This window comes from Solanum lycopersicum, chromosome 3 (genome assembly GCF_036512215.1).
Source record: "Solanum lycopersicum chromosome 3, SLM_r2.1".
In the NCBI taxonomy this organism is placed as follows: domain Eukaryota; kingdom Viridiplantae; phylum Streptophyta; class Magnoliopsida; order Solanales; family Solanaceae; genus Solanum; species Solanum lycopersicum.
This window is the reverse complement of record NC_090802.1, coordinates 48,256,120-48,273,659: the sequence shown is the minus strand read 5'-3', so window position 1 is coordinate 48,273,659 and position 17,540 is coordinate 48,256,120. Positions and strand designations below refer to the sequence as shown.

At 34.2% G+C, this 17,540-nt stretch overlaps 1 protein-coding gene across 2 annotated transcripts; it reads left to right on the top strand.

Moving 5' to 3' along the window:
• The first annotated feature begins 938 nt into the window (after window positions 1-938).
• LOC101259031 (UPF0481 protein At3g47200) lies at window positions 939-6,252 on the top strand. Of its 2 annotated transcripts, none has more exons than XM_004235005.3 (2): window positions 939-999; window positions 4,702-6,252. In XM_004235005.3, exon 2 carries the CDS (start codon window positions 4,719-4,721, stop codon window positions 6,051-6,053), a length of 1,335 nt encoding a protein of 444 aa, XP_004235053.1. In that variant the 5' UTR covers window positions 939-999; window positions 4,702-4,718; the 3' UTR covers window positions 6,054-6,252. The 2 variants fall into 2 exon arrangements, with proteins under 2 accessions (XP_004235053.1, XP_010318074.1); XM_010319772.3 differs by having other exon boundaries at window positions 952-999; window positions 4,705-6,252.
• The last annotated feature ends 11,288 nt before the right edge of the window (window positions 6,253-17,540 follow it).

Here is a 17,540-nt window from a genome sequence, read left to right as displayed (position 1 = left end):
TTTTTAAACCAAACTACAAATAGAGGACATTTATACCATTTTACATAATATAATAAATATTTTTGGCAATTTCGTATAATATATATTATTTGTGGCGTAAAGGAATGTAGCTTTTGTCAATTAATAATGAAAAGTTGATCAAATTTTTCACGTGATCCACGGAGCTAGTTGGAAGAATCTTCATTTACTCAAAACTTGGTAATTGAAAATACCTTGGAGATCATTTTGTATTACAATTAATTACTTAAAAAGGAACCGTTCTACATGTCACTTGTATAAGTTATCTTAGGATTGATTATTTTACTAATGTAACATGCCATCTCTCAGTTGCAAATCATTAGTCAAATATTAAACTAATGAAAAGGAGAAAAGTCGGAATATATAGGAAAATTATGGAGAGTAATAAACATTTAGTTTATATTATGTATTATCGTACCATTTAAGAAAATTGTAGTTTGTGGCTTCTTCTCCAATTCTGGCTATTTGCTTATAATTGGTCTGGTTTCTATAAATTTAAAATTGATATGATTCGATTATTGATTGTATAAATTCAAAATTTTATATATGTTTACCATAGTTATGTGCATACAATTTATGAATAAATCATAATAAATTACCCTATTTGTATATTGACAAGCTAAATATACAAACCACAACCTCCATAACAAACATAATTATGGTTATGAAACACAATTATCAAAACTATGACTATAAAATCTTATTATATCTATTATATTTGCTATTTCTAAAATTCTATCATCTGAATATTAAGATGGATCGGAATCAATTTGTCTTAGCTATCAATGAAATACTATACTTAGAGGATAGGTCAAATATATCTTTATTGAAGCATCCAAATGTCACTTTAACGTTTATTCTTTACTATGGAAGGAAGGCTTAAAATATTCCATACTTAGTAGCCCTTTAAATATGGCTACATATTGTTGAACTATTATCAAACATCCAACAAAAGAGCATCCCAAGCACTACTGTACACTGGTACGTAATTTGTTCTATCATAGAAATTTATTCATTTTAGTCTTCATGGTATGTCCTTTTAAACCATCAAATAATTCTTTTCATTTTTGTCTCTTTTTATATATTTTTAAATATATACGTAACAGTTGTTCCACAAAGCAAGTAAAAACAAATTTAAATTCGCAGAGTGATTACGAAAGTTGGTTGTCCAAATGATGTATATATATATATATATATATATATATATATATATATATATATATATATATATATATATATATATATATAAAATTTCCCGTAGAAATTGTTTGAGCCGTCAGGCTAGGCCCGTTGGTGTGGCCTGGCCTAATCCGTAATTTGATAGGGTAGAACTATGATTTTTGAAGCCCATTTAAGGAAAAAAAAATTAGCCCGTTCTGAATAAGTCTGTCGATTTGTGGATTTGAGAAGTATGGATAGGATCGGCATGTGGGCCAACTAAAAATGAATTAAATAATAAAAATAAAATAGAGTTTAAACTCAAAATTTCTTTTAAGTTTTAAATATTACATTTTAAATACAAATTGTGTTTATAAAATATGTAGTACATAAAATAAAAATTTCCTAAAATTTCTAGGAATCACTACATAGGTCGTAGCCTGTAGAATATTATCATAGTTTTTGTGTTTTATTATGATAATTGAAAAATAATTAGGTTAATATTTTTATTTGGCTATTTATGTTTTTGCTTAATCAAACTTAAATAATTATTAAAAGATAATTTTATTTGTGGACTTGATTAAAGAGTAGTAGCACTAACACTATATAATATTATCTTGTTGATATTTATGATAATAATTTCAAAATTATAATTAATTTTAAAAATTATAAAAAAAATATATACTTTTAAGAAAAGAGAGCTGACCCGACAAACCCTTAGCCCATTGTTTGGCCCACATAAAAAAATAAGCTAGCTAGCCTGGTCTGACCCGTCAAATTTCAAAACATGTATGAGTTAGCTTGAATGTGATGGGTCAGCTCATATTGACAGCTCTTGAAATTGTGTAACAATAGTCAAACACGTTAAACGCAACGAAGGGTATGTTTGGTATGAAAGAAAACATTTTTTCCAATTTTCTCATGTTTGGTTGGGACAAAAGTTTTGGAAGATGTTTTTCAAATCAACTCATTTTTCGTTAAAATTAAAGAAAATGACTTCCCTTCAAAAGTTAAGGAAAACATTTTCCAAAATTCTCTTCGAACTTCAAATTACATTTATTTTAGAAAAATATCAATTTCTAAAAAATATTTTCAATTTCAAAATTTTATATTTTCACTTCGCCCAAACACGTTAAACGCAACGAAGGGTATGTTTGGTATGAAAGAAAACATTTTTTCCAATTTTCTCATGTTTGGTTGGGACAAAAGTTTTGGAAGATGTTTTTCAAATCAACTCATTTTTCGTTAAAATTAAAGAAAATGACTTCCCTTCAAAAGTTAAGGAAAACATTTTTCAAAATTCTCTTCGAACTTCAAATTACATTTATTTTAGAAAAATATCAATTTCTAAAAAATATTTTCAATTTCAAAATTTTATATTTTCACTTCGCCCTTCCCCGGCCCCGATCATCCCTCCACCTCCCCTCCAAAAATAAATAAATTTGTTTTTAAAAGAATATTTTTAATTTCAAAATTTTATTTTTTCACCCCAATTTCGGACCCCCACTACCCATCCCCGGCAACCCTCCCCCCCCCCCCTCAAAAAAATAAATTTTATTTTTAAAAATATTTTCAACTTCAAAAATTCATTTCTTCACCCCTGCTCTCAACACCCCCCCCCCCCTCCCACGTGAAAAAAATTAAATTTGTTTTTTAAAAGAAATTCGACTTCAAATTTTATTTTCTTCACCCCTACCTTTGACCCCCACCCCCCTAACAGCCCCCAACCCCACCCCACCCTACCTCCCAAAATATATTTCATTTTATTTTTAAAAAATATTTTCAATTTCAATTTTTTGTTATTTCACCCCTACCCCAGCCAGCCCCCCTACCAGCCTCCACCCCCATCCCAAAAAAATATTATCAACTTTAAATTTTTATTTTTTCACCCCCTACCGTCAGCCTCCCTACAAGCCCCCCTTCCCCCAAAAAAAGTATTTTTATTAAAAAAATATTTACAATTACAAAAATTATTTTCTACTATAGTAGAAATAAAATATATTTTTTTAAAAAAATTCATTCATAAATCCAACACTAAGAATTATTTCCTAAAAATATTTTCTACTCACCAACCAAACATAAAAAAATAAGTCATAAATCTACTTATTTTCCAGGAAAACATTTTTCATGAAAAATATTTTCATTCCTGCCAAGCACACCCGAAGAGTTCACCATTTTATTACACATGTTCCATAGAAATTGTGTAATAAACGCACCTACTTGTTAATTTGTTACAAGTAGTTGTGCTATAGCATTATGCTCATACATAATCTACGTTTTTTCTTTTAACTTTATTGTGTGTTTTTGTATATCAATATTTTTTAAAAAAAGTATATCAAAATAATTTTGACTATTGGTATTAATATCGAAATTTTGTTCACTACATTTGATTTTGACCTTTATTCCTCTTTAAGTACACTTTTTATCTTAAAAAAGTTGCGTTATTTTTAAAAAAATTACAGTAAATCATATAATGTATATATAACAATTTGTTCTTTAAATATACATTTATTAATTAGTGTAATACACACGTCCAAAATACATACACTTAATAGTTAAATATTTTAACATGATAATAGAGTAAATTAGAGGTCTTAGGCTCAAATCTCATTACCATAAAGTATTCCAAGAAATTTGGCCAATGAAAAAAAGACTAAGCTGAACACTTAAAGGGGGCAACTGTTAATTAATAATATTTTTTTTCTAACCACTTAAACTTTTGAATGAAATGATTAGAGTACACTTCAAATAATTTGAACTTGTTTCATATGTATATCATTTCTCCTACTTTCAAAATTTTCTTTTATATATGTGTGTGAACAAAGTATACTGATCCAGTAAAGTAATTAACTAGTCATGGATGTTTAATCTCTCCACTTTCATTCAACTTGGAATTTGGACCATGTTGTAGCATAGTGCCTGCCCCAAACTATTATAAGTTGCGCTAGATAAATACTTAGGTTTTTTTATTTCTTCCTCCTATTCATTTTATATGAAAATTTTCAATAAGAAGGAATTTCTGAAATGCCTTGACATTTTCTTAGCTACAAAAAGGATAAAACAAGAAAATATATATCTTTTATTTTTTTTAACAAACTAAAAAGAAAAAAAACAATATAATATTAAGGATATATATGTTCGGTATGAAGCAAAATCAATTAAATTGGATGTTGGTGACAATGTTTATTAATGAGAGCTGGGAGAGAATTGCATGCTCCAACAATATTATATACTCTAATGTTGAAGAAAAGAAAATTTTCCCCTTATGCTTTATTATAAATGTGCAATATTTTTGTATTTTGATAGTCCTTCTCAACATTTAGATTTTTCAAATTCTTATGTTATCGACCCAATATTTTGTCAACATGATTATTGCCCTGATGGGTGACACATTAAGCTAGCGCGTAGCCCATTGGCAGTTGAAGTTTTTCATTATATATCAAGATGGTATAAGTTGTGCTATAAATTAGCTATTGCATGTTAGATTTGTGAAGTGTAACTGAAATTGAATAATTATTGTTGTAGTAGGATAAGAAATCCAAATGACGTTAATGCAAATGGTTCCATTGTTGATGAAAGGAGGTAATAATGAGGACTATGAACCAAAAGTGGTTTCATTTGGGCCTTATCACCATGGAAAGGAGAATCTCAAGTTGGTTGAGGATTTCAAGTCCACTGCAGTTCAAAGGTTTGTTGAATCAGATATAAATGAAAATATTTTCATCTCAGCAATTTTAGGGGAAATTGAGAATGCTAAAAATTGTTATCCAAGAGAAGTCACATGTAGGTACACAAATATAGAATTTGCTCAAATGATGTTTAGAGATGCATGTGTCATTCTAAATTATTTCGGACCAACTACTGATGTTGAGCATTCAAGTAAAAAGAAGGAGACAATTAATCATCTTGGTATTGCTGTTTATAAAAGCATTAGACGTGACATGTATTTGCTTGAAAATCAAATACCTTTTTGGATTTTGGAGATCTTGGTTGCTTTGAGATACCCTAATACTCGTACAGGTTCATTTATAAAGAATATGGAACAACATTCCTTTAATATGTTCTTCAATGACAAGAAAGGAAAAATTGAACATGCTGAACCTAACGATGGTCTAGGGAGTAATCCTGCTCACCTTCTTGAAATTTTCCGAAGAGTAATTGTGACAGGTCCAACTCATGATCCTATTTTAAGGGATAACGATGGTTGTTGCAATGTTAATGACATGCTATCCAAGCTAGAAAAAGGTGTTTGTAAATGCTGTGAAGATGATGAAAAAAATGAAGATATTCATGGGCTGTATGTGTTTCGTTCAGTTACGGATTTGAAATCAAAGGGGATAAATTCAAAGGCTAGTGGGATTAAATCTCTCAAAGGTGTAAGGTTTAGTCCAACTAGATTCTGTCGATCTGCTGAACTGAAGCTCCCGTTTATGTACGTTGATATGTACACTAGAGTGTTTTTCAACAACATGATCGCATATGAGTTTTCTCCCAATTCTAACATTATAGATAAATCAGTGACTGGTTACATCAGTTTTATGAAACTACTTGTGGTTACAAAAGAAGATGTGAAGGAGATGAGAGAGAACAAAATATTAATCAACAGCTTAGGTAGTGATGATGATGTGGTGCAAGTCTACAAAGATTTGAATACTTTTGAGGCAGGTGATAGTTCTAATTTCTGGACAGTCAAACAGAGTATCGAAAATCACTATCACAGCAAAATAAGGACTTGGATGGCTGAGTTTAGAATCACATATTTTAACAATCCATGGACTATAATTGCTTTGCTGGCTTCTCTTTTCCTCCTCTGCTTAGATATTGTCCAGACCTACTATGCAATACATCCTGCTCCTAACGACCCTGGTGATGCTTAATTCATCTTATTCACTAGGAGGTTTTTTATTTTTATATATGTGTCGTATTGTTTGAATTAATTAGATATGTCTTTCATGCAGTCCTCTCTATGTATTATAATTGTATGGTAGTGGTGATTTTTTTTGTATGTATGCTTGTAAACGATACAAATCCCGTTTATTCCGTAAAAAATAATAATAAGGAGTTTGAGAATAATAAGGGAGATTGAATAGTACTTTCTTTAAGCATCTTTTAGATTTCAACATTCATACAACATCATTAATTCAAACTTTTCTATATGCTATCTTATAAATATTTTCAATTGTCAATTTGTATCTCAAGCCTAAGTCAGACCATGATGATACCTACCATAAATCTGTCAGGATCCAATTCGCGCACACACACTTGATGAATGAAGAACACAAGAACTTTCAAGAGAAAGAGATGAGAGATCTAGAGAGAGAAAGATAAAACCCAATATTTCGTGGTAACACCCCGTGAGTAAACTTTCACGGCGGTGGGTATATTTATATTAATAAATCAGAGTATTTTGGGTTACAGAGAATAAATAGTAAAGCTGTATATATTAATCAAGCTCCACAACTTAACAATTCTCCCACTTTGAGACTGATTCAATCATCCAAAAAATACATTCTCAAAAAAAAATATCTCTTCATCATCAACATCATTACCGCATCGCAACATCTGTAGCAACAACTACAGAAGACCAACCGAGGTTTTGCATAAATCCAGTTTCCCAACATAAACACATTTCGTCAACACGTCTATCGGGTTCTTTGTACCCTCTATCTTCTCCAAGCACATATCACCATCTTACACTGCCCTGCAAGTGAAATGGTATCGCCTTCTGATGTGCTTTGTCTTCGAATGATAGATCGGATTTTTCGCCAACTGTATGACACTCTGGCTATCTAAGTAAAGAATCTTCTCGCTCTGCTTCTATCCCAATTCCTCAAGATAATCTGTCAGCCATATCATATTTTTCCCAACTTCAGCTATTGCCACATACTCAGCTTCAATAGATGAAAGAGAAACACACTTCTAAAGCCTGGACATCCAACTCGCTATTGTTCCACCTATGGTGTAAATATAACCGGATGTACTCTTGCTCGAGTCAACATCCCCACCAAGATCAGCATCCACAAAAACCTGTAGAGTCACCTTGCCTTTGCCAAAACAAAGTGAAGTACTGGATGTACCTCTCAGATATCTCAGAAGCCACTTCACATCTTCTCAATGCTCTTTCTTAGGGTTTTCCATGTACCTGCTAACAACTCCCACTGCATGTGCTATATCAAGTCTAGTGCAGACCATAGCATACATTAAACTACCAACTGCTGAAGCGTATGGAACAAGTGCCATGTGATCACGCTCCTCGGCAGTCTTGGGTGACTGCTCCTTTGACAATTTAAAGTGATTTGCCAATAGAGTAGTCCTGGGTTTAGCATCATTAACCCTGAATCTGCTCAGCAACTTCTCAATGTACAACTCTTGAGATAGATTTAAAGTGCCAACAGATCTATCCCGAGAAATCTTCATCCCAAAAATCTGCTTTGCTGGACCCAAATCTTTCATCTCAAATATTGCAGACAACCTTCTCTTCAGATTCTTAATTTCCCTCATACTAGATCCTGCAATCAACATGTCATCCACATTCAAGAGTAGAAAGAAATATGAATCAGTGTATTTCTTGAAGTAACAACAAGGATCCTTTTCAGCTTTGCAGAATCCACTCTTGGTCATGAATGAGTCAAACTTCTTGTACCACTGCCTTGGTGCTTGCTTTAGTACATACAAGCTCCTGGTGAGCTTGAACACCATGTGTTCCTTGCTTGGAACCACAAATCCTTCTGGTTGCTGCATATAGATCTCTTTGTCCAGATCTCCATGTAAAAACGCTGTTTTTACATCCATTTGCTCTAGATGCAAATTTTTCGATGCAACAATACTCAACAGGATTCAAATAGAGGTTAACTTTACAACAGGAGAGAATATTTCAACATAATCAATATCTTTCCTTTATGAATATCCTTTAACCATAAACGAGCCTTGAACCTTCTTTTGCCATCTGGTTCAGTCTTGATTCTGAACACCCACTTGTTCAGCAAAGCTCTCTTCCCTGCAGGTAACTCAGTCAACACCCATGTGTCATTCTTCTCAAGTGACCTCATCTCATCATCCATGGATTGCTTCCACTTGATCGAATCCTCCACCTGTAGGGCCTCATCAAAAGACTCTGGTTCCCCTTCATCAGTAAGCAATAGATAGTGTAATGAAGGTGAATACCTATTTGGTGCCCTGATGGATCTGGATGATCTCCTTAACACCTACTCAGGTTTAATTTGCTTCACTTCAGATTCTTCAGTAGGAGTTGGTTGAGTATCTGCTTCGACATCTCTGGGGTTACTCTTCTCCAACTCAACCTCAACTCCCACTTGCTTTGTAATCTCTAGAACCTTCTGCTCTTTGTCTTTGTACAGGACATGCTCATCAAATGTCACGTCACAATGTCTTAGGATCTTTCTGTTCTTGTCATCCCAAAATCTGTAACCAAACAAATCAGAACCATAGCCTATGAAGTAACACATCACAGCCTTGGCATCAAGCTTGTCTCTTTTTTCTTGATCAACATGAACATAAGCAGTGCAACCAAAAGTCCTCAAGTGTGAGTACTTGAGTTCTTTTCCTGTCCACACCTCCTCTAGAATCTGGAACCCTAAAGGAATTGATGGTACCCTGTTGATCAAGTATGCAACTGTGCTCACAGCATCCGCCCAAAATGTTTTGGGACGCCCACAGTGTATCCTCATACTCCTTGCATGCTCATTCAATGTTTTGTTCATCCTCTCAGCAATTCCATTCTGCCTTGCCTTACCAGGAACTGTTCTCATTAATCTAATTCCCTCAGCTGCACAGAATGTCTTGAACTCTGATTTATCATACTCTCATTCATTGTAAGACCTTAGGCATTTGACTTTCAAACTGGTCTGATTCTAAACTTCAGTTTTCCACTTCTAGAAAGTTGCAAACACATCTGACTTATGCTTCAAGAAGTAAACCCATACCTTCCTGTTGAAATCATCAATGAAGGTAACATAGAATCTGAATCCTTCAAGTGATAATACTGGAGATGGTCCCCAAACATCTGTATGGACCCTTTCCAAACGCACTTTCTTTGGCTCTCTAGGAGTCTTTGTGAAGCTTACTCTTTTCTGTTTGCCCATAAAACAGCTCTCGCAAAGACCCATATCAATATACTTCAGACCCTCTAATGCTCCTTTTGCAACCAGCATCTTCATTCTTTTAGCACTCATCTGTCCAAGTCTGTTGTGACACAGACACAAACTGGAAGCACCTTCAGCAACATCGGCCATATTAATACACTCGGCAGTGGTGTACAAGGTTCCAGATTTGATGCCACGAGCTACTACTATATCACCTTTCACAATCTTCCACGAACCTTTCCCAAACTCTGCTGCATATCCCGTGCTATCCAACTAACCAATAGAGATCAGATTTTTCTTGATCCCAGGAATATATCTGACATCCTCCAATGTCCACTGGTTTCCCGAGGTGGTCTTTATGCAAACATCCCCCTTTCCTTCAATCTCCAAGGCATTATTGTCAGCAAGATACACCTTTCCAAAATTTTCAGATTTGAAATTTTGGAACAACTCCTTGCTTGGAGACGAATGGAAAGATGCACCAGAATCCAAAATCCATGATTCAACCGGGCTGTTTACATAAGGATTAGAGCATCCCTAATGTCCTCTGCTGAATTTACAAAATCATTGTCATCTCCAAATTTCTGATTCTGTTTCTTCTTTGGCTTTACAATTCGTTCAAAAGTATCTTTTTTCTCCACAGTTCCAACAAGTCACGTTTGATTTATCCAGGGATTTTCCTCGATTATTTGATTTTGATCAACCATGTTGATTTTGGCCTTTCGCCTTACTTCTCCCCTTTCGATCAACGCTGCGAGCACTGCCCGATGAATCTCCCACTTCTCGTTTGTGAATACTTTCGCTAAGAACAACATCACGAATTTCATCACACTTTAGTTTCTCAGATCCACGAGAACTACTAATCGCAGCAACAACAGTATCCCAAGACTCGGGCAGAGATGACATCAAAATCAACGCCTTAATTTCATCTTCGAAATTAATACCCACAGAATTGAGTTGACTCACAATCATATTGAACTCGTTTATATGATCAGAAACGGATCCATTCTCAGACATCTGTAAATTGAACAATCTACGCATCATAATATACCTTGTTCATTTCCAATGGTTTTTCATACATTTTTTACAGTGCCTTAAACAAATCGGACGTAGTCTTCTCCTTCACGATGTTGAACGCCACGTTTCTTAAGAAAGTCAACCGGATCAACCCTAGAGTCTTGCGATCCTTAAGGTTCCACTTCTCCTCCGTCATGGATTCCGACTTCACCCCGGTCAATGCTTCGTAAAGATCTTTCTGGTACAGATAATCTTCGATCTGCATCTTCCAGAAACTGAAATCGGATCCATCAAACTTCTCGATTCCAAGCTTTGAACTATGCATCTTTAGTGATCGTGTTGAATCTCCTTTGCTCTGATACCCGTTGTTAGGATCGAACTCGCGCACACACTTGATGAATGAAGAACACAAGAACTTTCAAGAGAAAGAGATGAGAGATCAAGAGAGAGAAAGAGAGAACCCAATATTTTGTGGTAACACCCCGTGAGTAAACTTCCACGGCGGTGGGGTATATTTATATTAATAAATCAGAGTATTTTTGGTTATAGAGAATAAATTGAAAATAAATAGTAAAGCTATATATATATATTAATTAGGCTCCACAACCTAACAAAATCTGCACTAGGCAAGCCAACATCCGGAATGAAAACGATAAATTAAAACTAGAACTGGATTACCTGGAAGCAAAATAGACATAGAACTGGGCACATAGCCGATATGTATATAATGATATACAAAATATAAAAATGGGCTCAAAAGTGACCAAGAAAGACGAATATACATAAGGACCAAACGGCCGACATGATGTCATTAGTACAAGAGAGTCTAAGTACCTAAAGTACTATATACAATAGAGTTGTTTAATTGAAATATGAAATACATATGCATTAAAAAAAGAGGGAGAAATAGCAAGTCTTTGTACGCCAAGAGTTCACCACGGTCCAACACTGACATCGACCTCGGGAGATCAGGAATCAGCGTGGGTGGTTTGTACAAGACATTGCATCAGAAAAAGATGCAGAAGAACTAAAAAGCATAAGCCTATGGATCAAGTTCTTCTATTCTTGTTTTCTTGCGTTGACTGCACTTTGTAATCGAAAATCAGTCAAATATAAACTTCCTTTATTTGATTGTATTATGCTTGTAATTCTCTGTTTAAGTGCGCAGGTTTCTCTGGAGAAAACATTATCCTATTCATAGACCCAAAGACCTTTCATTCTACAACTTTAACTCAATAACTTTGTAGTGGTTCCTACTCCTTGTAGAATTCAAAAACCCGTGTTAACTGGATTAATTTATTATGTGCTTCATTTTCCTTGCAGGACTCCTTTATAAAAGGAAATTTTTGGCACTGATTTCATGTCGTAAAAGCAACTCATCCACCACCTTATAACTTTTGTTTCGCGAGGTTAACTTTCTCCTAATTTAGTTGGACTTGATCTGAAAAGAACATGTTTTTTTTATGATTAAGCATATTTTATAAACTTAGATAGAGGGTAAATACACACTGCTACTCGAAGGGTTGTTCGAGTTATTGACCTTAGGATGACCAATTACATTACAAATAGAAGTTTTAATTTTCCTAGGGTATAATGTCTGCCCTGATTACATCTTTTGCATACAATGGAGGAACTACCAAAAAAGTCGGGATCCCGCAGTTGTTGTTCCTGAGTCCTTCTATACTGAGCAAGTCCACCACCTTGTTCTGCTCACTGAAGATGTGCGTCGGCATGCTAGCTCCCAGTTTCCTTATGATTGACCTCCATTCAAGGATCAAATTAGTGTAGGGATGATTTTCATGTTCGAATAATTTAATCAGTTCGGAGGATTATGTATTAATATCTAGGGGGTGAATCCTAGATTCCCAAGCCATAATGAGACCTTGTCTAAGATCTCTAATCTCAGCAAGAATATGTTGACTTGTGCTTCCTTACTAGTGAAGCCAACTATTCAATCGCCTTTGTGATTACGGATGACCCCTCTTAGTCCCCTAGGCCTGGTGATGTTTTTATAGCCCCATCAGTGTTTAATTTGAATCTTCCTATCGTTGGGGGCTCCCACATGACATGGATGGAGTGATTTTCAGACGTGTCCCTGTTGTGGTGGTTTTCTATGATCAACTGGAATTCATGAGACTGGTAAATGACATGATTGAGGTAAATGTCATCTTTTCGTTTGCTGAAGAGATGCTAGTTTCTTTGAAGCCAAATGGCCCAGAAACAGTGAGGGATGATCACATGCCATCTTAGGTTTTGGTTATAATTCTTACCTTTAGTGTCACCCAACTCTAATGCCAATTCTTAATATATAATACGGTTCTGTCCAACTTATGGATAGAGGTCTTCCTTGCTAGGATGTTGTCCCAAAAATTGGTGGCTTTTGCACATCTGAAGAATATGTGCTCAATATTTTCTGTGTGATGGCCACAGATTTGGAACTCCGGCTGGATGTTCAGTCCAATCCTGTTGAGGTTCGTTGAGGTAAGGAGTTGTTATGGAACATGATCCAGATAAAGGTTTTAATTTTTTATCGGGACAACTCGATTTCCATATCCAATTAAACTCCCTCTAATCATCATTTGGAAGAGGTTTGGAATTAATTGAATGGATGAACTTGTAAGCACTGACAATGATGAATTCACCATTCTTTGTTAGGTTCCAGATTGGCTTATCATTTCTCATGCATCCAGGGTCAACGTGGAGGGTTTCAATGCTTGCTATGATTTCTTCAGGGAGGTCAAAGGATATGGTATCCCACTTCCAAATGCCCCATGTAGCCCTGTTGCTCACTAGCATCTTTTCTTCTCCTTGTCGGAGGGGGCCATGAAGGATGTTTCTGATGGCTTCCTGGTGAAAAATCCATTTGTGGTTAAAGAGGTTGGTATTGTTGCCATAGTTCACAACCCGCCTAAGTTCTTGTTTAGTATCCTCTCATCATTCCATGATGCATTTCCAAGTTCTAGAGATGGGTTTTCTCCTCCAATCAGTAACATGCTTGGAGTATTTCTAGATTAGCATTCTTCCCCAAAGGCTATTGGAGTGCCTAATAAGTCTCCATGCCAAGCTTGCATGGAGTGTTCTGTTCTTGATTTCACTCTTATGTAGTCCCAAGCCTCCTTAAGATTCGGGAAGAGAGACAAGTTTCCCAGTTGACAATATGCATTTTCTTTTTTCCCTGGCTGTTTCCCCAAAAAAAAATAATTTGGATTCTGTTAATAAGCTTATTTGTTTTTGCAGGGAGTTGTATGTATTGCATGATGTGGCTAGGAATATGCTGAGAGATGTTTTAGCAAGGACTATCCTACCAGCCAAGTTCATGAAGTTAGTTTTCCAGCCTGCTAGTTTGTTCCTCATGGAGGCTAAGATAAACTGGAAATCATTATGGGTGGGTTTACTGTGGAATATAGGGAATCCCAAGTATTTTCCAAAGGCACTGATAGGGTGGATGTTGAGAAGGTTTGAGCCTTTCTTTCATCTGTTTTCCTATTTAATACTTGCATTTAATAAGTCTGTCTTGTATGAGTGTTTCTGTATTATTTTTTGTATGCTTGTAAACAATACTACATTATTTATGGCAACTTCTAAAATCTTCATCTCTTTCATATTTAGTTTGACTAGTCTTTCCATAAGTGTGTTACACATGTTTCAAAGATCAATTATTACTAAATATATGAATTAATCTCAAAGACCTCTTTTGATATAGATATTTTAAAAAATATTTAAGAAATAACTTGGCAAATCTTGAGTTCATACTACTTGTCATTATGTGAAATTTTTTTGCAAATAATTTAAATTTTCAAATTCTGCAAAAAAATAGTATTTGAGTCAACTTCTATTATTTGGAGACTTCTAAAATTGTGAAGATTACACAAAATTTTTATAATTAAGAAAAATATCCATCACTGCAAATGTAACACCATAAAAATCTCTAAGCTAAGGGTCAGAAATATTCTTTTTGTTTTTAGTTAAGTAGCATATTTTGTTCATAACCAAGCTGTTCAAATACATACAATGCAGTAATGGATTAATTGCTCACTCATCAACTCTCCTCTTCTACTAATCTATAATGAAATACAAATCAAACTACACAAATCAGTGAGATCCTACTACAACACTAGACAATAGTTATAGATAGATGTTGAGGTGTAGCTATGCACACTGCCATGTTGTCTTAGTCTTCTGCTTAAAGTACATATACATCTGAATTTCCTTTATGACACTCTCAGCTTCCCGCCTACCATATACAAATATAATCTAATTCTATTTTGTTACCTCTAGATGACAAACATCAACATCTCAAAAAGACTACACGTTATTTAAGCTAGTCTAGTCTTTATTTTTTTGGCCAATAGAAAAATTCATCACACCTATGAACCAAGGAGAGTCCAATCACACACAATCATCTCCACAAGTTCTTGATAATTTAACAATCAAAGTACAAATGACTAAGTCTCATCTGTCAATCCACAATAAGCACATTCACGAAGAACTTGGATTCCAAACTTTAAGAGTCTGTCTATAATTGTCAGTCTTTTGTGGATTGCTAGCCATATTATAAATTTAAATCTTGGATGAATACTAGGATGTAACCTTTCCAATAGACTTTAGGATACTTGGGCATCAACCCTTTGTACTTCATATGTAGAGCTGTCAATATGGGCTAGCCCACCCCATCCGGGCTAACCCATACATGCTTTGACATTTTACGGGTTAGGCCGGGCTAGTTCATTTTTGGAGTGGGCCAGAAAACGGCCTGTCCAACCCACAAGTACGTAGGCTACAAGCTTGCCGGGCCAACCTATTTTTTGAAAAATTATTTTTTTAAAATAATTATTAAATTAAGTTATAAATTATAATTTTAAAATATTATCATAAATATCGACAAAACAATATTACTTCATGCTAATGTTACTACTTGTTAATCAAATTTACAAATAAAATTAGGGATAATTTCAAAGACCTCCCTCCGGGTTTTGTTCTATAACACTCACCTTCCTTGTGGTTTATGATGTTACGTCTATCTCCCTTATTTCCATTTTCTTATAACGATTATTTAAATCTATTTAAAATAAATATAAATTGATTTAGATTTGAAAATTTTACCCTTATATATACAAGTCTAGATCTAATTTTCAATGATTCATTTCTATTCGTTGGATCAAATTTCTTCTTCCCTCATGAAAATGTTTAACTTGACAAAATTTGATTGTTCTTATCGAGTTTTTCTTTTGAGGAGTTCATTTTTATCTTCTATTTGAAGAAATTGTTGCTGGAAAATGATGGGTTATTGTCGAGGAAAAATCTACATGAATTGACAAAGGTGAAATAGCTACGAAGATTTAATATTTGGTGAAAATGGTGAGTCAGCTTGAATGAAGACTTTGATCTTTGTTTGATAAAAAAAAATGTATTTGTGATGATTTATTTTTAAAATATTTGTTAAATAAGTTATTTTTTTTATATTATTTATTAATATAAAGAAAGTAATGTAAGGGTAAAACCATCAAATCTAAATTAATTTATATTTATTTTAAATAGATTTATAGAATGGTTACAAGTAAATGAAAATAAGGGAAGTACATGTAATATCGTAAAACATAGGGGAGATCAGTGTTATATAGAGAAACTTGGAGGGAGGACTCTGAAATTATCCCATAAAATTATCTTTATAATAGTTATTAAGTTTTTTCCAAGAAAAAAATATAAATATCTAAATAAAAACTATTAACTTAATTGTTTTGAATTTGAATTTTCTTAAATTTTAAATTTTAATATTAGATTATAATTTTTAATTAATTTATATTGGCCCACGGGCTGACCCTACCTATATTTCTCAAGTCCCACAGATCAACAAGCTTATTCAGATCGGGCTAAAGAACCCTTTTCTTAAATGGACTCCAAAAATCTTAGTCCAACTTATTAAATCTCGGGTTAGGTTAGGCCGGCTCAATGGGCCTAGCCCATATTAACGGCTCTAATCATATGTGTGGAGTATTATCGCCCAGTTGAGCTGTTGCAAAAAATAAAAATAAAAATTGAGTTGTTGCAAAAGCTATATTCAAAGCACTCTTAGGTATTTGGACTGTTGAGTCGAACTATCCTTCATATGTGAATAGGGTCGAATTGACTTTTTTTTTAATTGTTGTTGACACCCAATTTTGACCAACCTATAATCCTTTTGAAATTGTTGTTTGGTTAAATACATATTTTAAAACATATATCCTTTTATTACGTGTTTAAAAGCTTAATCAATTTTGTCTAAATAATTAAATGATTTAGTATGTATAATTTAAAAATTTTCTTGTAATTATTATTATTAATTTGTTGTTGTTATTATTATTTTTATTACTACCATATTTTCGATAGTTAAACTCGAAATTATTATTTTACTTATTAAGTTAAATATCTTTATTATTTAGGTGTGTCTAATTTATATGAAAGTATTTTATTTTGTATTATTTTATCACTCGAATGACATTTTCTAAATCTTTCCTCCAAAATCATTTATAGTTTAGTCTTTTCTATTCTTATTTATATAAATTTTTGCCCTCTAAATTCAATTTTATTTCGATTATAACCTCTTATTCATTTCAATTCCAATTTAAGATTTCAAGCTCTTTTCAATCTCCACCGTCATCACTGAGTCAAGTACTATATCAAATCTTAGCCGTTCAAGTTCTCTAATCTAACGGTCCGGATTAAAAGGAATCTTTCTTTCCTATTTTAAGCTACCAAAGAGCTAAACCTTGACTTGTTCCTCTCTTCTCAAAAATTAGCCGCACCACTCCTCTCCTTCACTGTTGCCGTCTCAGGCAAGAAGCCGCCGGCGAAGCCACCCTCTCTCTCTCCTTTTCCGGAGGAAAACCCAACACTGTCGAGAACCCCTCTCTTCTTCTCCTCCCATTCTCCCTCCGCCTTTTTTTCTTCTACGTACGATAAGGCCACAGCAACAGGAACGCCACTCCGACTAGTTGTTCCGCCGGCTAAGAAACCAGGCTATAGCGAAGCCTCTCTCCTCCTCTCTTTTCTTTTTTTCGGCGACAGCGACCCCGACTCCAGCAAGCCAGCAGCCAGCAGAGGCCGCTCCGACCGTGAAGAGTCGGGTGGACTAGAAGCATCAAGGCTTGGGTTTGCTAAAGAAGAATCTATCCCGTCCAGGTTGGTTCTTGTTTTATTATTAGTTATCTTCTAACATCTTAATTTCTCCTAATGCATGTTTGAGTAAGGATTTTGTGTTATGATGCT

Excerpts from the sequence above, each read along its gene's own strand:
- LOC101259031 (XM_004235005.3), top strand. The coding sequence starts at position 4,719 with ATGACGTTAATGCAAATGGTTCCATTGTTGATGAAAGGAGGTAATAAT.